This window comes from Leptinotarsa decemlineata, unplaced genomic scaffold (genome assembly GCF_025532065.1).
Source record: "Leptinotarsa decemlineata unplaced genomic scaffold, Ldec_3_MD MMD2_tig00001064_RagTag_RagTag, whole genome shotgun sequence".
Classification (NCBI taxonomy): domain Eukaryota; kingdom Metazoa; phylum Arthropoda; class Insecta; order Coleoptera; family Chrysomelidae; genus Leptinotarsa; species Leptinotarsa decemlineata.
Window position 1 is genome coordinate 458,359 of NW_027412558.1, and position 24,230 is coordinate 482,588.

Sequence of the window (24,230 nt, forward strand, 5' to 3'; positions counted from 1 at the left end):
GAGCGTTGCCACTTGTCATGTTGATGGAACATTCGGTTCTAACTAAAACTAGTTATTTGCCGGCTTCGGAATATTCGACAGAACTAGTCGGTGTCTAAATTCCGGCACTGTCACTGTCATCCCATGGCAACAACAATTCAAACTCAAAACAAAGTTATACACAATGAAAAATAAACATATTTCTGAATTAAACTCCTTGGAATAAAATGAGAAGCTAACAGAATTCCATCAAAATGTTCATCTACCTGAGTAAAAAGATCGCTATACCCAACAATACGAGAATCAACGCGATCGCTTGGAACAAACTAGACGGGTATATCGCAGTAGGAGGAGAAAACGGATTACTTAAAGTGCTCAAGCTAGAATCCCCGAACGATAACGACGGGGGCACGAAAAATCGGGGGCTCGCCGTGACCAGCAACCTGTCGATGAATCAAACTTTGGAGGGACACTCTGAAAACATTCAAGTACTGATTTGGAACGAGCTGCACAAAAAATTAACGACTAGCGACGAGAATGGGGTAATAATCGTCTGGATGCTATATAAAGGGTCGTGGTACGAGGAAATGATCAATAACCGGAAGAAATCCACAGTGGTCGGGATGGCTTGGAGCTCGGATGGCCAGAAAATATGTATAATATACGAGGATGGTGCAGTGATCGTTGGATGCGTCGGAGGAAATAGGATATGGGGCAAGGAACTGAAACAAGTTTCCCTGTCTGGAGTGCAATGGTCTCCAGATGGAAAGCTGCTGTTGTTTGCCCTAAAAAACGGTCAGGTTCACTTGTACGACAACCAGGGCAACTTCGTGATGCGCATCCCCATCCTTTGCCACGACTCCAATTTCGATTCGATTCCGATCGTGGGGCTGGACTGGTACAACGGTACGAATGGGAACACACAAGCCGGTTTGCCTAATCTAGCCATCGCCTTCGAGAATGGCAAGGCTCAGCTGATGCGCAACGAGAGCGACACCAATCCTGTTATATTAAACACCAGAATGTTTGCGGTTCACTGTTCCTGGAACCACAACGGGTCCTTGATGGCCATTTGCGGGAAGCAGTTTGTGGAGGAGAAGGAGGTTAATTTGGTGCAGTTCTATAACGCAGCGGGGCAGCACCTGCGTACCTTGAAAGTGCCAGGAAATTCGATAAGTTGCTGCGTCTGGGAGGGGGGTTCTCTGAGGGTGGCCCTCGCCGTAGATTCTTTTGTGTACTTTGCCAACATAAGGCCGGACTACAAGTGGTGTTACTTCAAGAAAACTGTTGTGTTTGCATCCGGCAGGCAGCACAAGCCTGGGATTTGTCTCTCGTTCTGGGATACTGCAAGCAACCAGTGTCACACTCTGTGGGTTGCCGAGTTGCTAGCTTTGGCGGCGTACGGGGATTTTTGTGTAGCCGCAGTCAGGTCTGAGGCTAACGACACTCTAGGGAAGTACGTGCTGATGCTTTACAACACTTTGGGTACTCCTGTGGACGGGAAGTACGTGAATATTGAACCGATTGGTGTGACTATGAATTCCCATCAAGTATTTGTTGCGTCAAAGAACAACTTTATCGTATGGCACTACAAGACTCCAAAATCTATAACTACAGGCAGCGCCAGGTGGAGGATGTTCCATATCGACGACAACCCCACCGGGGCTGTAGAAATCATCCAGGAATTCGACAGTGGTTCCACGTTTCCAGTTGTAACTCACGATACTGTAGACCCGGTTTCCTGTCTAGTCTCTAGCGACAAGTGCCTCGTCGTGGGTAGAGACTCGGGCCTCATTCAGTACTATGCTCTGCCCCACGTGGTGCTCTCAAACAGGTACAAGATCGCCACGAGGCCTCACAAGATGGCAGTCAACTGCAATTCAACAAGGTTGTCCATTATCGATGTTTCTGGAGTGATGACTGTGCTGGACATTTCGGAGGGCGTGGGGCGCCCTACTACCGCAGCCGAAGGGGCTAGGCTAGAACGCAAGGATGTGTGGTGTATGCGCTGGGCCTCGGACAATCCCCAGCTGTTGGCCATCATGGAGAAGACGAGGATGTACATATTCAAAGGGGTGTACCCCGAGGAACCGGTTGCTTGTTCCGGTTACATCTGCAGCTTCAACGACTTGGAGATCAGGGCGGTGCTGCTTGATGAGGTGATGGCTTCACCAGAGAAGCCCAGCAAGGACCATCTGATCAACTTGGAGGTTAAGGCCTTGCGGGATACGAGGCAATTGCTGGAGAAAGTGGGGATCAGTGAAGCTTGTCAATTTGTCGAAGACAACAGACACCCCAGGTTGTGGCGGTTGGTGGCAGAGGCAGCTCTGAAGGAGATGAATCTTGCAGTGGCGGACGCGTGTTTCGTCAGATCGAAGGATTATGCCAAGGTGCTCTTTGTAAAGAAGCTGGGGGATATCAGCAGCGAAGCTATTCGTCGAGCCAGGGTTGCTACGTACTTTAAAAACTTTGACGAGGCCGAGAAGATTTACATGGAGGCGGACAGGGCTGATTTAGCTCTGAACTTACGCCAAACACTCGGAGATTGGTTTAGGGTAATACAGATCCTGAAGAATGGCGTTACGGCTCCGGATCACCTTTTGAAAACCGCCTACAACTCCACTGCGGATTATTTTGCCCACTTCAACAACTGGGCTTCTGCCGTGGAGTATTATGAGCTTGGCAAGAACACCCCCAAGGTCGTGGAGTGCTACCACCGCTTGGAGGACTGGAAGAGTCTGGAATCCATTATAGACACTCTTCCGGAAGGTGACCCCCTCTTGGAGACCATAGGGGACATGTTTGCTGCCAGCGCAGTGCACAACGAAGCTGTCAAGGCTTACGTCAAACTCGGAAACATCAAATCCGCTATAAACCTGTGCATCCTACACAATCGCTGGGACGTCGCCATCGACCTGGCGAAAAAGTACAACATTTCGAAAATTTCTGACCTCCTCACAAAGTACACCTCCCACCTAGTAGACCAAGATCAGATCATGAACGCTATCCAAATGAACATCCAAGCCAAGTACTATCTGAATGCCGCGGAACACGCTTTCAAACTGGCTGACCAAGAAGCTCGTAAGCCTGGCAAGAGCTTGTTGCGAGTGAAAAAGCACTACGTGTACGGCGCCAAATTGGTCGAGTTACATAAGTCCTCGGATTCCGGCGACTGGCAAGACTCTAGCTACCTCATAGAAAATGCCTGGAAAGGGGCCGAAGCATACCACTACTACATGCTGGCGCAGAGACATCTACACTCGGGCAAGCTTCACGATGCTCTGTGTGTGGCTTATAAGTTGCAGGATTATGGTGATTACATCCCGGAAGGGGATATCTACGCTCTGCTAACGTTGGCTGCTTGCCTGGACAAATCTTTCGGGATATGCTCGAAGGCTTTGATGAAGCTCAAGAGCTTGGAAAATCTATCTGTGCAAGAAAGAAACCAGTATGAAAAGCTGGCTTGGGATGTGTTCAGGAAGAATGAGCCGGTGAACACAAAGGCTAAGATGGTCACGTGTGACAATTGCAGCAATTCCATTCAAGATTGGAACGTGGTTTGTCCACACTGTAAGATTCATTTTCCGACTTGCGTGGCGTCTGGCCAGTCGATTTTGGGGGGCGAAGCCATTTGGTTTTGCAAGAGCTGTCGCCATCCTGCTTACGAGAAGAAGATGTCGTTTCAGAATGCGTGTCCATTGTGTCACGCTATAAATGATAAGCAATAGATACTAGTTGTGAAATTACTATCTACTAATCTACTCCGTCCACTTAGATATTGTTTATTTACTTAGTCCGTCCATTTAGATTTTGTTCCTATGTTTATAACATTCACTTTGAATTGTTTACATCATAACCATATATTTGTATGTTGAAAAGCGAATTGTTCAATATTGATATAAACTTTTTAAGTATGTTAGAAGTGTTTTTTTGAGGCAGTTAGAAAAAACAGATTCAGAAAATGTGAGTAAGAGATGCGAGATAATTAGAAATAATTGCGAGTGATCCATAACTTCTGATTACTGAAAATGTAAATTTGAAAATTTGCTTTCATTTAAATAAATGATGGTGTAATAATAACTTCCTTATTATTTTCACAATTGTTTTACCAGAATCAAAATTTGACAACATGTATACATGTTTATGGTTGAAACAAGTTATTTTTAAACTATTAGATAACTAATGAAAACAAACAAAAAAAGATTAGAACTGAAAAATGAGATAACTAACTACAAATTTTCGAATTTCTCATCAAATAATTGCAAAATACGGTTAGTCTAGATGTTTTGAAAATACTGTATACTTTTCTCTTGTACGAAATTGTCATATGACTTTATATTCTGGAGATCCTCTACCTTGACTTCATATATATATGGTTTTATTGTAGATGTAAGAAAAAGGACACAAACTCCTCAAAATATGAATATTATTGGAGTTTTTTTCCAAACATCAAACCGTTATTTTAACACCTCGACACGTGTTTCGATCACCAAGTGATCATCTTCAAGAAGAAGATCAAACATACGAGGTGTATTCACAAAATAAGGTGAATTTCAATATTTTGTGATAAAATATTCATCAATCATTTTCTATTTTGTTTCCTTCATAGTAGGTCCCTCTAAAATATATATACTTGTGCCAGCGTCCTCAAAGCAGCTCTGATATGCACTTTTTGGTGCCCTTGAGCTCTCAATGATTCGGTTTTTATCTCCTCAATCGTCACAAAACGCCGTCCTTTCATGGGTCTCTTCAATCTTGAAAACAGGAAAAAATCGCAGGGGTCCAAATCTGGTGAATACGGTGACTGATGCGAACATTCCTGAACATTCACCTTATTTTTTGAACAGACCTTTTATAAACAAGTGTGTTCTTCTGAGATTATTGAAGTTAGTATTATTTCAGATGGATCTATTATTTTCCAAACAAAAACTCCAGTTCAGACCTTTACTGATGTCGTTGGTGTTGCAAAGAGCCAGCTGGCAGATATTACACGGAATCATGACGTATCTTTTGAGAGAGGACATATCTTCTGAAATATGTGCCGTCTCTGCTCTGGACTTTCTGAATGCCCTCACCAAGAGCCCCAAGTTATGGCAAGGAAGAGACAAGGCCATTCCTAAACATCATCATGCAGAGGATATATTGCAGCTAACGTGTGATCAGGTACGCATAATATTTTTTATTGATCCCAAATTTACACCAATCATTTGTCACGTTGTTCTTTAACTTTTCTGTCAGCAAAATTTGGTTTGAATGTTAATATATGAAGAAGAATGTTTGTGAAACTAATATGTCTAGTGCACAGATTATTTCCCCTCAAAACTGACAAAATATTTAACCTAATTGTTTCTTAACCTGCGACATGATTGAAGAGGCATGGAGAATGGAAATCATCAGTGGTGCATCAGTTTTTGTAGCAACATTTGAATTTTGCAGGCCTTGGCAATGATACGGTACATTATAGAAGAAGCAAAAACAAACCAACCCATGTGGAAGACGAAAATGGAATCTCGCCTGCAACTCCTGCTGAAATGTCTGGGCAGCAACGCGACCGCTATAATGAAAACTCTGCTGCACGAATCTGACGAGGACGTTTACTCTCGTGAACTGCTTCTGATGATCTACATGTCGTTGCCGTACTCTGGTCAGGATAACATGAAAATCGAACCAGAAATGTGCTCTGAAGTCTACAACAAGAATTGCCCAAGCACAGTTGATGAGGTAAGTGAATGAATGAATTAATTAAAGTTTATTTGGTTGGAAATGATTCTTGTGTATGAAAAAATTGCTATATAAAGGAATTAAATAGTTATGGGCATCTCAGTTTTTGAGTCAATGAATGAAAAATTAATGTTTTTCAAACAAATTGATGGGACATACATCCTAATTTTGATAATATCAGCATAAGCAATACACTTTTTCCAGATATCACACTGCCTGTTCAGCGCCTTGGCCTCCACTCCACGCAGTAAGGACTGGCCCAAGAAGAGCTCCGAATTAGAACTCTGCGCTCGAAAACTAGCCGCCACGCACCCCGTCCTCGTACTGAGGCAGCTGCCGATGCTCGCCGGCTGCCTGAAGGGCAGAGCGCAGTACGATTGGGGCGTTCTCAGGTCTCGGGGGCACTTCGCGCTCTTTGGCCAAGTACTCGGGTTGGTGGAGCTGCTACAGCCCCATGTTTTCGATCAGACGGGCACATTGTGCGATTTACTCGACTCATACTTTGCGCTGCTGCAGTTTCATGGACACTCGAAGGAGCTCGGTGGGCTCGTAGGGAGGATCGTTGCTTTCGTGCAGAATTGGATGGTGAGGGACGTCAAGGGGGCCTCGAAGTATCTGCAGGAGCACGGAGGAGTGCTGAAGTGAGTAGTTTGTTTGTTTTATCATTTCGGGTATGTATATTTGCTTCTCATTAAATTATTTGTTGGGAATTACTGCTGAAATACCTGAACAAAGAACTTTCAAAAGGATAGCTTCTAGATGAAAATCAATTAGGACATCAAAGAAAGTGTTCATTAATGATATTACTTTTGTTCACAGTGACATTCAGTTCAACCAGCCGGGCGTCCGCCCCCTGCTGTCCAGCGTATCCCTCCCGATAGGCGGCGACCAATCCACCTCCAGTGAAATCCTAGTCGGCACAGTGACGCCCCCCGTGCCCGAATCATTCCCGCAGCACTGGCCCCAGCTGAAGACCGCCCTTCAATCCACCGACAACCTCGCCGCCCTCCAGGAGCTCGATCACGTGACCGTCAGACGGCCCCAGTGGCTCTCGGATGTCTCGCAGCACCTGCTCAACTCGATCGGCTCCTCGAGCGGCCCCATTCGCTCCCTGGCGTTGCTGCTGATTGTGCGATGGCTCAAGCAATACCCGGGGGCGGCCGGGGAAGCACTCCCCGCAGTGCTCGCCTGCCTCGACAGCGACAACGGCGACGTCGTGGAAAGTGTGCTCGATAGGCTCTCGGACCTGGTGGCCGTCATGCAAGAGTACGCCAAGGTGATCCTCACGAGGGTCTTCCGGCTGGGCATGAAGTCCACTACGAATACTACTACGAATATTACGAAGAGTGTTGGTTTGTTAAGTTTGCAGTACGGGTGTTAAAGAGCGGCCAGAGGCGCTTCGTGTACATATAGATTAAGAGTAAATAAACTTGAGCTGTTTTTTATGATATTTCGGTAATCAATTAAATGACGAGTCGTGAATTTTTCTCATTTGAAATATGGTAAAGTTGAACGAAGTTTGTTTGAATTACTTACGCCATCTGCTGGGTGGAAGCTGAACTAATCAAACTAAACATATAAAAGAAAACTATAATTTGAAAAGTAAAATGAACTTTAGAAATTCATTGCCGTGATTCCCCACGAGATGACAGAAAAAAATAGATGAAACTGTTTGCTTTTCTAGATTTCTTTTTGATATTTTGAAGAAAATATATTTTAGGTCGTGGCTGAATGCAAAATTCACAAGCGAGGAGTTTTATACACGTGACCACAGAGTAGCATGAGCTATATAAAATTGGACAATCAAGAAAACGTTAATTTCCATTTGAAAATTCAATATATTTCTGATAAAAAAGTAACCAATTACTAATCTGGGTTCAACTTCCAAAGTGTAATATTTTTTCAGAGATTGTAAAAGAAAAAGTTACATCGCCATCTCTTGGTCGAAAGCTGAATCTCTAGTCGGCTATTGACAGTCAGACAGCCGAAATATCGATTTTATATTTGTGTGATGACTAACCTTTACTTTTTAATTGTTTGATTTTTTATCGGAAGAAGATCAATCGCCTTCCGAAGTGTGCGTGTAGAAATACTCTCCAAAAGCATTCCAGAATTTTTCATAGAAATATATTTCAGTTTTTATCACATCAGAGAGAAAAAACCTACATTGCCATCTCATGGACGAAAGATAAACTAACTATCCAATAAATTGCTTTGTACTTTGGAAGAAACCTGTAATTTACGGTTCATAAATGAAGTTGTGTTTAGTGCGACTACCGACCAACAGATGACAAAAAACTAACATTGCCATCTAATGGACGAAAGATAAACTTAACTATTCAGGTAATTGCTTTGTACTTTGGAAGAAACCTGTAATTTACGATTCATAGATGAAGTTGTATTTAGTGCGGCTTTTGACCAACAGATGACGAAAAACTGACATTGCCATCTCGTGAACAAAATATGAAGTAACTATTTATTTATTCGCTTGATACTTTTGAAAGCAACCTGTAATTTACGGTTCATAGATAGAGAAAAGTTGTGAACGTTTAGTGTGGCTTTTGACCAAAAGATGGCGGGAAATTTGTATTTTTTCATTTCAAAATGTACATCTAGGAATCGTTTTCAAGAACGATAAGTAGACGATTTTCCTTATTTATCACTCCTTTTTTTTCTTAAAAAACGAATAAACTTTAAAAAGTTTATAGGTTAGGATTTTGAAATTACATAATGGGAATAACCTAATTCTCTCAAGAAGAATGAAACTGCAATAAAACATCTTTTATACTGTAATACTTTAATATTTGTTGTAGAAATACTGTATAAAAATATATGTAAAGCTATGAGGTACAACTACCGAAGTGCTCTTCACGATCACTTCCCACGATCATTTCAGAGAAAATTAACTCTTCCTGGCGTCCTTGTTCCTCCTGCAGAACACCGGCCTAGGTTTGTAGAGGTCATCGCTGGAATACCTTTGCGCAGCTATAAATAAAAGCAAAGATAACCCTTGCGAAACTCATCTCACTGAATTAAATCGAGCCGTAACTGTTTGAATAAAAATTGAATATTAGTAACTCTAGTGTATCGAAAAGTGAAAGGACTTAAATGAAAGGCATCTTGTTAGTCGTCGAATGATTATTCACACAAGCCACCGTCACATACCTATAATCCTTCTTCGCTTAGCAGGAATAACAATCTCTTCTTCCTTTTTGTCGTTGGACTTGTCACTCTCGGCGGGACTTAGTGGCAGAGGGAATCTGTCGTGCGATAGTATATCTAAAATATAATTTTGTTAGAAAATATGAGCAAAATTTCTACTTAACGATATGAATGAATGCGAATAGCGCGGTTAGCATAGTCAATATAGGTGTCGCCAATCATATGACAACATGAAAATTTGAGAACATATAGATAAAAGTGTACTTCATGAAGTATTTATGTGTACTGTTCAAAAAATACAGTGAATGTTCAAATTTTACGGGTTATGTACATTCGATTATTGAATTTTTCAGTTATTTCATGTTGATACACTCGTTTTGAACGTATATTCATAGTTACAGCTGTTTTATTTGTTGGTGAGAGACATACAAGTTAGAATTGTTTTGCGTGTTAAGATTTTTCGCTACTGAAAAAAATGGATGAGAATTTGCATCAAATTTAGTGTAAAAAATGGAATCAAATGCTCAAATACACTTGAAACGTTAACAGTGGCATACGGTGATTGTACTCTCAGTCAGAAAAGTGTTTATAAGTGGTACAAGCTTCTCATAGAAAGTTGAGAAGATGTGAATGACGACGCTCAACAACCGATGAAAATGTTGAGAAAGTAAAGAAATATTGTTATGGAGAATCTTCGAATCACTACCAAAAAGTGCATAACAGAACTGTTTCAAGGATTGAAAAAAACGCTTGCACAAGTGTATTATATCTGAGAAGAACAAAGTAGAAATTGAATAAACGAAACAAATGAAAATTCACCTTATTTTTTGAACAGACCGTACAATTGCCAAAAACACTTCAAATTTCAAGACGTAACATTCAAATTGGTCTAATTATTTCATTTTGAGAACTTGACTTTGCAATAATTGTTAATAATTTTTTTTAAATAAGCAAACAAGTATCGTAATATATTTAAATGCTACCATATGACAGTTCTATGAAAATTTTGTCCAACATGATTGTGTCAGGAAATGAAAATGTTATTGTAAGACGAACACAGTGGATGTGGGAAAGCAAACCATTAAAATTTAAAAAAGTGAACAAGCAGTTGACTGGGTTAATCTTTCTCCAAAGACAAAGCAGCATTATTACTTCCGTTCCTCGTCAGGGAACCTTACTAATGGATGTTATTATTACTAATGTTATCAGAAAATACCTGTATTATTGCACAATTTCTCTTTGTCGACCTTGGATAGGACGGTCTGTGACCCAGGGGGCCTGCCTCTCTTTCGCACTTGAAATGAAAGACAACATGAAATGAGTATCTAATATCTAACCGAAAGTATTTTTACTCGATATTTTATTGCTGAAATGTGATACAATTATATAACTCTAGCAAAATCAGAAATCGAATTTTAAACCACAGACTTTGTTTTAAATTTTGAAGGGAGTACACAGATGTCAAGCTTTCATTCAATAGTAAATTTTATTAACAAAACAATACATACAAAAATAGCTGTTTAATTTCAGTTTGACAATCAAAACTTCGTTTCATAGGTCAGCATCGACTTCTGTTTAATAACGGTTAAAACTTATTCTTCTAGCAATTGTGTAGCCACCAATTTTTCAAAACGTCAGGGGGGAAATCCTAAAATATGTATACTGAAAATCTCTTGAGAATTTAGAATGATGTTTGTCGAGAGATAAATTCAGCAATTGCGGTGCTATCTCCAAAAAAAAGAAGGACTCCCACATTTATTATTACAAAAACATTTTTCATAATTCAAAATTGATAACAGCCTTTACAAACACGTTAGAATTAGCAAATAGAGGATTATTCAAAATCAGATCGAGTAACTAATGCTACAAATGTTTTGTTGTGATGTTCAATCTTAATAAGACAATCTTCAGAATCAAATTATCCAAAAGAACAATTCGTTCAGGCCGGTTTCAACTCCCTACTACACTGTAGGTCAATGGACTGACAGCTTTCAGAAAACAACTACTCCCCTGGCTAATACCACGAAGGGCGTTGGATTATATGCGACAGGTGTCAGTGCAGGATTCTTTACTGAAGTTATTCCTGCATATGCTGTTGGCAATACAATGTACATGAAAGAAGTTGAATATAGTTGAAAACCGACTTCAATAATGACGTATCTATTTAAAAAAATATGTGCTACCCAAAACATGGTAGCAAATTTCTACAAATTCATAAGTGAGGTTTTTGACTTGCAATCCTACTATGTCCACTTTAACTGGCAAGACATGTATTTGTGTTTTCAGACATAATCCAAGTATATATAGGCAACCATTACTGATGGCACAGATACTTATTTATTTTTGAGATGCAAAGTTTTTGACCATCTTGTCGGCTCAATCCAAAAATCTTTAAATTTCAATTTTTTAAAAGCCAGACTCAAGGCACTTCATTTAACTTGTTTAACAATCGATTTTTATACTTGTGTTGTTGATAAAATAACATTTAGTATTAAAATTAATATTAAAAAGTAACAATTATATGATAAAACTTCCAAAATACACATCATGAAATTATATTATATTAATATTTGTATTACGACACTTTTAACGTCCTTCAAATGTGTTCTTGTGTATCTGCTTTCATTCAGTTCCTGTTATTCATAAGAATTTTATAATTGTATATTTTTATATATTTCACTTCGCTTCCTTTTATATTCGTAACTCAATCATGTCCAAATTCTGGAAATTATTTCTTTAATTTTTTTTTTGTTTATATACTGATTATGACTTTTTTGTTAGTTACTGCAATCACAAACTTACGATTTCCAACTAAAATATAAAGATTTATTATTAGTATTAAAGTGGTCTGTTCAAAAAATAAGGTAAATTTTCATTTCTCTCAAAAAATATTTATTTATTCATCAATTTCTAGTTTGTCCCTTTCAAAGTAGTCCCCATCAGATATAATACACCCGAAGCAGTTTTGATATGCACTTTTTGGTATGTGCCTGAGCTCTCTCAGTAATTTGGTTTTTATCTCCTCAATCGTCGCGAAATTTACGCCGTCCTCTCATGGGTCTTCTCAATCTTGAGAACAGAAAAAGTCGCAGGGCGTCAAATCCGGTGAATTCGGTGGCTAGGGTAATTGACGAGTGACCAGGTGCATTACCGTATTGCTTTTTGCAAGTGGTACAAGATAATACTCGTTATTGAGGTACGACCATGTGGCAAGAACTCCTGATGTACTAGGTCACGGTTATCAAAGAAAACTTTGACATTTGATCGAACTTGGCGTGCTTTTCTGGTCATGGCTCTGCTGGGCACTTCCATTGGGATGACTGGACTTTGGTCCAACAAATTAAACATGCTGAACAGCTGAAACTGCGAACATATGTTCAAGACGAGTGTACATCATAAAAAAAAACGCTAGCCGCATTTATATATCTCGCGAAATTTGAACATTCACCATATTTTTTCAACAGACCTCATATATTTACTCCAGCATAATAAATTAATTGCTTAAATGAATATTTTCTTTAGGGGAAACTCTCCTGGACAATTTCAACAAGTTTCATATTGGATGTGATGATGAATGTGATGAATATAAATAACTGTGCAGGTCCTCATGTGATGCAACAACTTGATAACGAGGCTCAATACTCAGATTAAAAGGTTAATACTTGTTAATATCATCAAAAGAAAAAGAAAAAAAAGATGCTTGCCACAACCTATTCTTGATAGCAGTCTCATTTTAGTAGCTGCTCTAACCTGAAATAATCCTCATTTTTGCTATTTCTAGCCTGGGTCCCTTATCAATTCCACCTAAATCCGTAGCTGTACAATTACAGTACTCAATTATCGAAAACTGGCAACTCACCAATGATTTGTTTATAATGGGCGTCATTGTTGTTCTTAACATCAACAATTTCATTCGCTTTCCTCTTCCTCCCTCTCCTAGTATGCTGGACATTATTTTTCGTCGCCTTCGTGCAAACATAAACTTCCCGTTGTAGTTTATCGACAAACTCGTGAAGAAATCGCAAGTTCGCCTCTTCAAGAGCGGTCGGTTTTTCGAGATAACGACAATCCTCTGTTGCACTGCAGTCTAAATCTTCTTCGGCAGCTTTATGATTGTTCTTATTGATTTCTTCTGTGTCTATCACAATGGACAACCGTTTCGTCTGTGAAATTTCTTTCGTTAAATCGTTCTGTTTTTCCATTACAAGAGATTCTTGGCTGATTGTGTGGGAGATGAAATTCCTGAAGAACTCCAAGGAGGTGCTTTCAGATTTTTCCTCTGAGAAACCTTTGAAATCCTCCAATTCGTTGCTACCTGTAAATTTAATCCAATTCCTTTATAAAATCAGCAATAATTGTGCAACTGGTGGCTAAATATAGTATAAGAAAATGACGTCACAAGTCTCTAAGAGTTTGTGGCATCAGCAAGTGTAAATACTATTGTGCCTTTCTAAATACATTCAGCTTTGGAGGGGCCTCAAGATCGGAAGATACTATACAGTACGAAAACTTTTTTTCGTAACTTATTTTTATGCTTGTTTGTATGTACGTCTTCATTTTAAGTAACTGTAAACTTAAAGTTCTTGATATTCGAATAGATTAGATTGAACTTTGAGTACAGGATTTTGAAGTTTCGTTTGGAAAAAATGAGTGAATGTGTTATAATGATAAACAGATTGAAAATACTGAAACATACTTGATCTTTTTGGGAAAGAAAGTTTTTGGATTTCTACTACTTCATCTTGATACAAAAAAAGGATGAGGGAGTCTTCCAAAGAAAGGAAGGAAGTAACTCTATACATGGATGTGTAGATCATGCAAAGAAGTGACTTTCATTTAATCACATTAATCACTCCTAAAAAATATAACCCCTTCAATTCATACTTGATCTTGGTGCTATAATACAACTTGATTTCAGGTTAATTAAATTAATATGGTCATTTAAAGGAATCACAATAGTATATTTTGTGAATGATTTTTTGGGTCATTAGATTCTTTAGTTTTCTTGAATACCAAGTTGGAAGGTTTATGTGCCTACTATACTAAAGGATGCCATTTTAGTCTTCAGTATATTCGATTTGATTATTTGAAGAAACAAAGAGAACAATAAACAATCAACTTTTGATAAATACCTTGAGAGTCCTCGAGAACGGCTTCACCGACCACAACTTCCTTAACAACAGTTTCTACCACTTCCATGCTTTCCTTCTTTTTTGGACTCTCAGGATAAGGCATGTCCTCGTCCGAATCGTAGCTGCTGTATTTGACATTCGACATTTCTTGGGCCAGCCTTGCTTCCAGAGCTTCCAGTTTTCTTTGCTCAACTCCGTAACCTTCAGAGACTTCGCAGTCAAAGGAGAATCTGGAGTCTTTCGCCCAGGATCACCCGTAACGGTTTCCTCATCGCACACATCAACTGTCCTATCTAAAGAAACTTCACGAGAGTCTTCACTCTTGCCCGAGCTCTTGCTGTCGAGTTTCTGCTGGTTGGCGGGCTTCTTCATCTTGACCAAACCATTCTCCGCCAGCAACTCAATTTGTGTGAAGCCCAACCTCTTTTGCCTCTCTAGCATCGCGAGCTGCTTTCGGATCTTCATTATCTTTCTGGCCTCTTGGAAGTTGGAAGCGAACTTCGGTTTGATGAGGCGTTGGACGTTGCAGGATGTGGCGGTCATCACTTCTTCGCTTTTCCCAGGCTCTGTTCGTTCCAAGCTATCGGAATTACCAGAGTCTCCACTACCACTGTTGCTCGTCAATTCCTGGCTGCTTTTCTCTGAGCGTGAAGAGTTGTTTTCCGATAAGGAACCGGAAGAGTTCTGTTTTCCGCAGCGGCCGTCATTGGAATCCCTATCGTTGGAACGCCTGTCATTTCTTTTGTCCTTGGAGCTATAGTGGTCGTCCTTGGACGACTTCTTCGAGTCGCGCTTCTTGTCCTTATCCTTTTTCGAATCAGAAGAGCTTCCAGAGGACTTGCCGTTGACGGAAACCTTCCCATCTTTCCTTGTTTTGTCTGTGGCGGAAGACTTGGATTTGCTGTCTCCGTTGTCCAGTTTCAGTTTGTCTCTGGAAGAGCTTGAATTTGAGGAACGGGACTTTTCCTTATCCGAATGCCTCAAACTAGAACTGGGCCTGTCTTTATCTTTGCTACTACTTTTGGAGTCTGAACCCCTGACTTTCTCTCCATCTTTTTCAGAGTTCTCTTTAGAGGATTTCTCCTTGGAGTATTTGTCCTTTTCTTTGGGCTTGTCGGATTTTTCCTTCGGTTTTGACGATTTATCTTTGTCCTTGGAAGATTTTTCCCTGTCGGTCTTGTCCTTTTCCCTGTGAGACTTATCCTTATCAGACTTTTCTCGCTCTTTATCATGCCTGTCGGTCTTTTCTTTGCTGGATTTTTCCTTGTCTCTGGAAGATTTTTCCACATTGACTTTATCCTTTTCAGACTTTTCCTTCGTCGGTTTCTCTTTGTCGGATTTCTCTACTTCCTTCTCTTTTTCTCGGTTGCCTTTTTCTTTGTCGCTTTTTTCTCTTCCTTTGTCTTTCTTTTCTCTGTCAGATCTGTCCCTATCAGTCTTATCCCTACTTTTATCGTTCTTTTCCTTATCTCTAGTACTGGAACTGCTCTTAGATTCTGTTCTACTTCTGTCTTTATCTTTCTCTTTGGATCTGGAACTGCTTTCTTTGGAAGAACTATGCTTTGAAGAGGACTTATCTTTGCTGCTGCTGCTGCTACTGCTTTTCCTTTTATCATCCCGTTTGTCCTTCGAGGAATATTTATCTGAACTTCTTGATTTCTTCTCATTCGTTTTATCATACCTCTTATCATTTTTTTTATCATCAGTCTTCACAGATTTCTTTTCGTTTTCTACCTTCACATCTTCTGTCTTAGAACTGATATCATTCTCGTTGAAGCTACGAACTTCCTCTGTTCTTACATCTTCACTAAGGCTGTTATCAATCTCGTCAGGAGGTGCAACTTGGTCTACTTCCATTTTCGTTTCGTTCCAAGTTTCAGGCGCAGGTTTTTCTATGGTTGATTTCGTTAAATTCGAGTTGGAATCTTCACAAACTTCCATTTTTGTTACATCTTCTGATGTAATGATGGAAAGTCTGCTTTCCGAACTGTTGTGTGACACTTGAGAATCCTGGCTCGATATCTCCATCTGACATACCTTAATGTCGCTGCTGTTGTTAGATCCGTGACTCTGCAGGCCTGAAAATTCGGAAAAGGAAGGTTCAAGGTAGATAATAGTGTACTGTTTTTGGATAAGTTCAACCGGGTAGTGTTCATAAACTTATTCAGAGAAAGATGTGAATCTTTCATAAACGTACTCAAACTGCACGTCGTTCAGAAACAGAATCAAAGTGAACTTTGTTTCCCCTGCTTCAAGAAAGCATAAAGTCATATTCTGACAGTCATAATTCAACCTACAGATAACAGCAAAATAAACTCAGAAAATAAGATTAAGGGCAGTATAGATTTGTGAAGAAAAAAAAACTATTCTCGATTGTTGTTCCCTTTTTTTACCTCAAAAACTTGAGCTACTAATGAAATTGGCTGATACTTGAAGAAAATCCATAACTAACTTATTTAAAAAACACTTCATTTTGAAATTTTCACAAAACATTTCTCAACATGTTCTGGCCCTCTAACCTATTTGGAAAGTTTTTGCAACAAAACAACAGTTCATTATCGTAATTTATCAACCCGTATGTTTTTTCGTGTGTAATCAATAATCTCACCTGAAAATCCTGATAGATGTGAGTCTACCGAATTTTCTTCAAGACCGATCTTGTTGGCGGCATCTAGCGGTTCGAAAGGAGGGCTCTCATCTTCGTCGGGCTTCGAACCAGAGTTCAGTGAATCATTATTTACTTCTCGCTTCACATCATCTTTGAAACTGTGGACAGAGTCTGGAGAAACCGCTTCGAGATCAGTAGGTAGGAGATCTGTTATTTTTACATTCACATCTTTTTTTACATCTCGAACTGGTTTTACTACACCCAGAAATCTGTACACTACGTCTTCTACTTCTGGGAGAAATATGGTATTGATTTTTGGATTCACGACTTGGTCTACAATGCGTTCGACTCCTGTATCCAAATACCCAGACCTGTAACGAACATATTCAACCTCAAGGAAATTTAATATATATAAAACTACTCATAATAATTCTCATTTAGTAATATGATGTTTACATTTTGATTGGAAGAACATTATTTCGTATATGCATTGCACTTACTCATAGATATTTTTTCGAAGTTGTTCGCGCACTTGGTTTTTATTCATATCGGGACTCCATACCTGCTGTTTGAGGAAAGTGGAGACGCTTCCCTCGACCCTCTGTCTCAAATTTTGGTAGGCAGGTTTTGTGTCTACGTCTGAGATACATTCTTTCCGAAAACGGTCAAAAATACCTTGTGATTTTAGTTCGTACACCAACTGTTCAACAAGTCGAGTATCACCTGGCATGAAATTATTGCCGACAACTTCCATCGGCACCTCTTCTTACTGCAAAATTAACTTCTATCAATATTTGTAATGAAATGTTAGTTCACTTTCCATAAAAATAGAGACAAATCAAGAATTGCGACACTTTCTGACGTTTAACTTTTGACATCTGACATATTGCAATTGTTGAGCTACAAGTGTTGCCAACTGACATTTTCTGAATTCTTCTACAAGTTTTGCCAAATGACATTTTCTAAATTCTTCTTCTTCTTTTCCATTAATGGCTTCAGCTGGCAGGGCTATTTAGTCAGGAGTTCCAGAAACATGTTGCTACTACATGTGTGCTACAGGTGGAACCCACACTGAAGTGGATCTGAGTCGGATCCAAACTCCACCTGGGTTTGCGCTAAAACAAAGTTCAACTGTAAGTTGAAGTCAATTAACAAGCAATATCCGACTGCACTAGAGCGTAAGCATTAATGTGAGGTGATGCACTACGGTTACGTGTACGGACATTATAATCAGGTCATGATTGGCGAAGCATTGCATTCACACAATTATTAAGTGTGTCTCGATCACTACAGGAATTTGGATATGGTTTGTATGTTAGATGGTGATATATGTTTGAAAAAGATATCGTGGAAGGTAAGAGGCTGCATTGTTTAAAAAGGGATGCTGAGAGAGGCATGAATCATTTGTATATTGTGAGAAATGTTAGGGTAGGCAAAAAATATATGTAGGAGAGTCTGTATTTTCCCACATTCGCAGCGGTTGTCATCAAGTATCTTAAATTTGTGGAGATGTGCTTTATTGAGGGAATGATTGCTTCTAATTCTGCACATACTGACGATTTCTTTACGAGAACAAGTGGCCAGATTCCTGAACCATGAAGTTTTGTAAGGTTGCGGTAAGTAAAGTTTGGCTTTGAATTGTTCGTCCCCACTATATTGATTGGTCCAGTCTATCCAGATATTATGTTTCAAAATTTTTTGAAACTCTCTATAGTCTGCTTGAGGATGACTAGAGAGTGGATGGTTTATTCCAATATTAGCTAAAGTATCGGCTGTATCGTTACCCTTGATGTTGGAATGATTAAGGATCCGTGTCAAATGTATGCTGTTTCCCTTTATGACGGCTCTATATATCAGTTGTCTGGTACTTAATGAATATCAATCGTTTCCGAATAGAAACATTGGTGTGCGCCTAGCGCCTCTGTAAAGGGAATGCCGAAGTTTGTTAAATTTCTTTATATCATGAAGAATCAAGAGCGACATTGATCGAGTTTTTTCGTATTTTACATAAGGATTGGCCCAAGTATTCACACTCGGACCATGACTTCTTGTATTTGATTCAATCTGAAATCACAATTTATATCCATTCACTTCTTTCATCTTTATTACAGTTAATAATTGATTCAACCTTAGGGAAAATATTTACTTCTCTTCAAAATATCATAGTCTATGATATTGATTTACAAACATTAACAGTATATAAGTTTCACCTATTTCTCTATTTCTCTTTGGTTTTGAACTGATGCTCGCGCCATCTTACGGAAAATTTATTCAAAGATGTTCCATCCGCACTTGTTGACTACCAATGGTAATCAAATATTTCAAATGGACCAATAAGTGAATTTACCGCCGAATGCACATTGGATATCGCTGAATAAACTTACTTGCCCCAATAAGATCGATAGGGTCTCAACGGCGGTCCATCGCTAAGTCAAGTTGCGAATGAAATATTGTTTTCAGTCTCTGTCTACAGCTTGCACTGCAACTACTTTTATGTTTCAGAGAATGACGGTATGAAGCTCTATTATTCAACAGAAAACTCATTATCAGCTACCTTTCGAAGAAAACCATAAATATGAATTGTGAATTGGGAATTTCTCATAACTCATCAAGAAATTCATTTCGATTCTCTCACTCAACCTTTTATGGTTTCCTGTTTGGTTTTTCGGATTCACAGTTTTCCTTATCAATTAAGACCATGACAAACTGTTTTGTTTGTTGAGTTGCAAATACCGTATTTAATCTAGATTCATTACATATCTCAGTCTCCAAACTGAACAATTGGGTGTTGGTTCCGATAAGATAAGAGCACATCATCCTCCGATAAGGCTAAAGAAAAGCCAGAATACAGTTGCGGTTTTACGCGTTTCACTAAATAATATGTAAATAAACCAGTGCAAATACACAAAGTGAGTGATAATGGTAACGCTAAAAAGAGTATATGTTTTCGCTACGTGCATCATATCTGGCATCGCAGGACTTTTTACAATCATCTCTCTGGCAACAGAAGAATGGATCGTCACGGACTCTGCGATATGGATTGGTGACCCGGATGTCCCGAATAAGATCAAGTATGGCTTGTTCGAGGGCACATTTACCAAGCGACTACCGACAACTATTACGTTACAAATATCAAGTGAGACTTTTATCCATTTTAATAATCCTTCTGCAATAGGACTGACACATTCTCAAGTTCGTTGAGATAGCTATATGTTGTGCAAAACTCAATGTTTTGGATTCAACTAGCAAAGAAAGTGTTTGATTGTTTATCAGCTACGATATTTTCTTCTCAGTCATTCACTTGACCTTTAGACACAGGTTTAATACTGTTACTGGTTCATCTCAGACGTAGCGTATACAATTAACTCTTCATTGAGAGATTTTGACTAGACAGTTTACAAAATCTCAACACGTGTTTCGCCACAACAGCTTCCTCGGGCGAGGATGTTTACTATGAACCCTTGTGACTTGTGAACTCGCATAGGTACCTACAGCAATATCTCTTAGTATTGAAGGGGAAGACGTTCTGGTGACACAACTTATTAGTTTTGCTCATGGAGATGTCGCAGAAATACATGTTGACGTCGAAATGTAATATAAAAAATGCGTCGCATTCACGGTTAAAGAGAACATAAACCGAGCTGGTAGGCCGTGGTTGTTGTCGTGGTCTGCTACTGCGGCAGAAATCACCAGTGGTATCTAACTTTTCACATGAGAAAACATTTTTGAAATCGGTTGATTACATTACGAACAAACATAAACATATATAGAAAATCAATCTTTTTCTTTATTTTTCATCCAAATATTGTAAATCTCATCGACAATAGGAAAAATTAAATTATTTTGTTTCCCCAGTGACGTGCTTGATGAAAGAAAATGTGTGTGCCGTTTTATGTGCTGGAAGCTCGGATGCCAGATACGAACTGTTGAGGAGAATCAATGACGGTACCGAAACGTCACCAGATGACGACATCAACTGCCCAGCTGTCAGCCTAGTTAATTCCGTTCCTCGCAGGTTTTCTACAAGGTTACACAATAATTCGACAGGTGATTATGCAATAAATACTAGAGTTGTAAGTGTCATATGTACACAAAAAGTGGTCCAAATTCATTTTTTTAATGTCAAACCATATCCTCACTACATAGTATAGGGTACTGGATATGGACTTCTTTCCATGTCTCGTTTTCTATGAGTTTTTAACTATTTGCATTCATTATCTATATTGTAGAGGATTGAATTCCCTTTAACATTTGTTTCGAACATAACGTTGACCTGTTTTCGAGATAGAGGGCGCAGAGCGCGCAGTTAGAGCATCATTTAATGTGAACCGGTAGTCCCGGTCAAAAAACACGCCATATACAGTTTATTTTTCATTGATAAACACATGATTATTGATAATTTTCATTTCCTATCAACTATTAAATTATATTTAATAATTATTTTACTTAAGTAGGTATATATACTTGTGAAGCAGTGTTTGGAACCTTTGGTGTGGTATTGTTACCTATACTGTGGTATGGTAATGAATATTACTGAAGTTTTTTCCCAACACCGAACCGTTATTTCAACACTTCGATCACCAAACTGTTTAATAAATTGATGGATGTAGCTGTTACTACATGGTAGGAAATCATAATGAATAGAAGAGAATTGAAACTTTCTATTTTTCACCGCTTTCATTTGTAACTAATGTTACTGCTGTTTCGTCCTATAAGGACATTTTCAAATTTATACATTAGAGTATCTTTGTAATAAAACCATATTGTATTAGCAATGTTAAATACATAAATAAATAATAAACCGTTCCCAATTGTAAAGGGTTGACATTATTCTTATTCCAGGTTGGATCATTCCGCCAAAAGTTATTCGTCTTCATAGCTCGATTAAATAACATCGAGCACAGAATAACTTTTGGCGGAAAAAGCCCAATTTGGAATATGATTAATGCCGACAAAAATACCTATCAGCGGTTGAATTGAAATGACAATCTGTAGAACAGTTGTGATTCTGTTACCGGCAATAGAGAACAGCTACATATATGTTTGTGTTTGAATTCCGCGATGCAAATAATGTCAAATTAATTCAAACCGAGGTCGCATGCGCCTGAAAAAAGAAGCAATGATCATATAACAGAAGAAGAAGACAAACAATTCAAATTACATCGATAATCGATTCGAAATCTCGAATTATTATGATAATCGAATTATCGATTATGTTTAATTCGAATTAGCTCATCTTCAAAAGTTGTAGGGAATTAAATTTAATTTATTTAAAAAAAGATTTTTGTGACCTTTGACCTTAGATTTTATTAGTCGTATACACCCTACCATATATAGGTTTTGAAACAATACTTGCCGAATTTTGATATCGTCTGGAACCCAATTTCATTTGCATTATAGACACAAAGAAATTCATCAACTGCGGAGTATGGGTATCCACAATCTTTTTCCTGGTACTTTCACTATTTTTCGGGCTAATATCGAGTGCCATGTCCATGTATAATGTCGTAACCAATCCCGTCCAAGTTTTTTTGAGCATAACAGGCTTATACATATACAATGGGATAGCCATGGGTTGTTGTTTGATGGCCATGGTCTTATGGGGCATCATGCACATCATCATAACCTACCACAATATAGCGATTCGCCCGACGTTGCTGGGGATGATGACTTCGGACAAGAGAGCTTCCCTGGGGTACTCCTATTGGTTAGTATAAACTTTTTCTACGGCTAAGATATCTGATCATTCAAGGGATGTTTGTTCATTGTGTTTGTTTAGATAATAATTTACAATATAACCTACATTTCAGTATAATGACGTCGTCACCGGTTTTTTCAATGGAACATGCTTTTTTTCCAATTTTCGGAGTAACCTTGCTGATATATGATGCCGAAAATAAATTGATGCAGTGAGGATAACACTGCATCAATTTATACGGAAATTTTGGGCATGAAACCAACCCTCCAACCTTCTTTTTACTGTATATCAACGACTTAGTGGAGAAAACCAAAATCCAGTATATTGCTTTGCTGGAGACAGCACACTTGTTTCGTCATTACATTTTTATTTTGTCCAAAAACAGTGTCGAAATCATGCCTCAGCCACATTATTCACCAAATTTGCCCCCCTGCGACTTTTTCTGTTTGCAACATTGCATAAACCATGAAAGGACGGCGTTTTGCGACGATTGAGGAGATGGAAATAGAGCTCAAGTACATACCAAAAAGTGCATACCAGAACTGCTCCGGAGATTGGAAAAAGCGCTGGCACATCTGTAATATATCTGAAAGGGACTACTTTCATAGGAAAAAAATAGAAATTTATGGATAAATTAAATAACTATTTTTTGAGAAAAATTAACATTCAGCCTATTAGGTTGGCGTAGTTGAGATGAAAAGAAACCTTTTACTCAAAAGAAAAATCCATATAGAGGTAGTATTTTTATCTAATAGCGAAGTCAATTCCCGTACCCACGCCACTGTTTCGAAAATATTAAATAATTTTTCCTAAAACTCGTACTATTCCGTTACGGAATATTTTTAGACCATAGTTTATTTAGCAACATATGATTATTTTTCCATTAATACTTGTTTATCATTAGGAATCACCCTGTATATGTCATATTTGAATGAATATTTTCCTAATTGATTGGAAATAATTCGTTGTTGAATTCGGAGATTTCTAGTTACTTCTCTTCGAGATCTTAATCCACGAAATCCCCACAAAGAATATTATTCAACCACTCTAACATGGTGTTTTTCATTCCAGGATAAATATAATATCGGTGGCTTTCTATTTTGGTAGCATTTGTATATTGTACACCCGCCAAATGATTTTATCGAAAGATCCCGGATACAAAATAGAGAAACAGGTGGAAAATGCTTCTCCCGACGGCCTATATTTGTATTGATTATTCTACATAGACAAGACAGGTAAACAGCGATACAGTCGATGCAAATATCATGATTCTGCCTACTGATTATGGAGACAGATAAGATGTGATTAGATTTACTGAAGGACAATAAAATATTTCAGAATGGAATTAAGTTATTTAAATCTAGAATCTAACTGTAGATAATAGAGGTAGACATCGATATGTAATTGACACGTGTTTCAAAAAAGATATATCAAGGGCATTTTGGTCCCTTTCCTTTTCAACCTTTCACTTTTTTTCCACATAGGTAATTTTTCTGTAGGAAGTTGTAAATAATCGATGGAGAGCATCAACATTTTCATAGATATGCCGTTCAAACATAGCAGCAATTTCGAAACTCAACAAATACCTAACAGAGTTTTTCAATGGCTGACTGACACATTTAAAAGGTGGCACTTATTACTAATTTCAATTAACAAGTTTGCCTTTGAAATAGTTCGAACGAGGAATTCCGGAGTTGGGCGATCTACCTGGAGACAGGGGCGGATTCAGGAAATGTTGGCAGGAAAATAGTTTTCTGTTTATTACATTTTTTTTCGTTCAACGCAGATGAATATGAAAACAATCAATTTACTGCTGATACTACGAGGAAAATGATACCAACGTGGGGTTTAAGGAACACTGTTGGCATTTTTTATTCGGCTGCATATAGAGCTTCTTTCTTAATATTTAGCATATATCCGTCGATTTATT

The 24,230-nt window shown here is 38.6% G+C and overlaps 4 protein-coding genes across 4 annotated transcripts in view; 3 read left to right on the forward strand and 1 right to left on the reverse strand.

The window, feature by feature from the left end:
* Nucleotides 1–7,182, forward strand: part of IntS1 (integrator complex subunit 1) — a 23,559-nt gene extending 16,377 nt beyond the window's left edge. The window contains exons 13-16 of the mRNA XM_074175470.1: nucleotides 4,882–5,142; nucleotides 5,416–5,700; nucleotides 5,905–6,341; nucleotides 6,520–7,182. Coding sequence (XP_074031571.1) covers nucleotides 4,882–5,142; nucleotides 5,416–5,700; nucleotides 5,905–6,341; nucleotides 6,520–7,081 — 1,545 coding nt within the window. The 3' untranslated portion in view covers nucleotides 7,082–7,182. The remainder of the gene's footprint in view (nucleotides 1–4,881; nucleotides 5,143–5,415; nucleotides 5,701–5,904; nucleotides 6,342–6,519) is intronic.
* On the forward strand, nucleotides 76–3,895 carry Oseg4 (intraflagellar transport protein Oseg4). Its single transcript, XM_023173362.2, has one exon. The coding sequence runs from the start codon at nucleotides 234–236 to the stop codon at nucleotides 3,705–3,707; it is 3,474 nt and encodes a 1,157-aa protein (XP_023029130.2). The 5' UTR covers nucleotides 76–233; the 3' UTR covers nucleotides 3,708–3,895.
* Nucleotides 7,183–8,487: 1,305 nt separating the features above from the next.
* BOD1 (Biorientation Defective 1) lies at nucleotides 8,488–17,495 on the reverse strand. The gene is given in 8 exon segments (XM_023173368.2): nucleotides 8,488–8,685; nucleotides 8,866–8,979; nucleotides 10,079–10,156; nucleotides 12,722–13,177; nucleotides 13,995–14,139; nucleotides 14,142–16,072; nucleotides 16,603–16,973; nucleotides 17,103–17,495. Coding segments are annotated over 8 exon segments (3,432 nt in total). The 5' UTR covers nucleotides 17,357–17,495; the 3' UTR covers nucleotides 8,488–8,602.
* A 1,868-nt stretch (nucleotides 17,496–19,363) lies between these two features.
* On the forward strand, nucleotides 19,364–23,645 carry LOC111517283 (uncharacterized). Its single transcript, XM_023173371.2, has 4 exons — nucleotides 19,364–19,738; nucleotides 20,458–20,649; nucleotides 22,003–22,309; nucleotides 23,372–23,645. The coding sequence occupies exons 1-4, from the start codon at nucleotides 19,522–19,524 to the stop codon at nucleotides 23,511–23,513; spliced, it is 858 nt and encodes a 285-aa protein (XP_023029139.2). The 5' UTR covers nucleotides 19,364–19,521; the 3' UTR covers nucleotides 23,514–23,645.
* The last annotated feature ends 585 nt before the right edge of the window (nucleotides 23,646–24,230 follow it).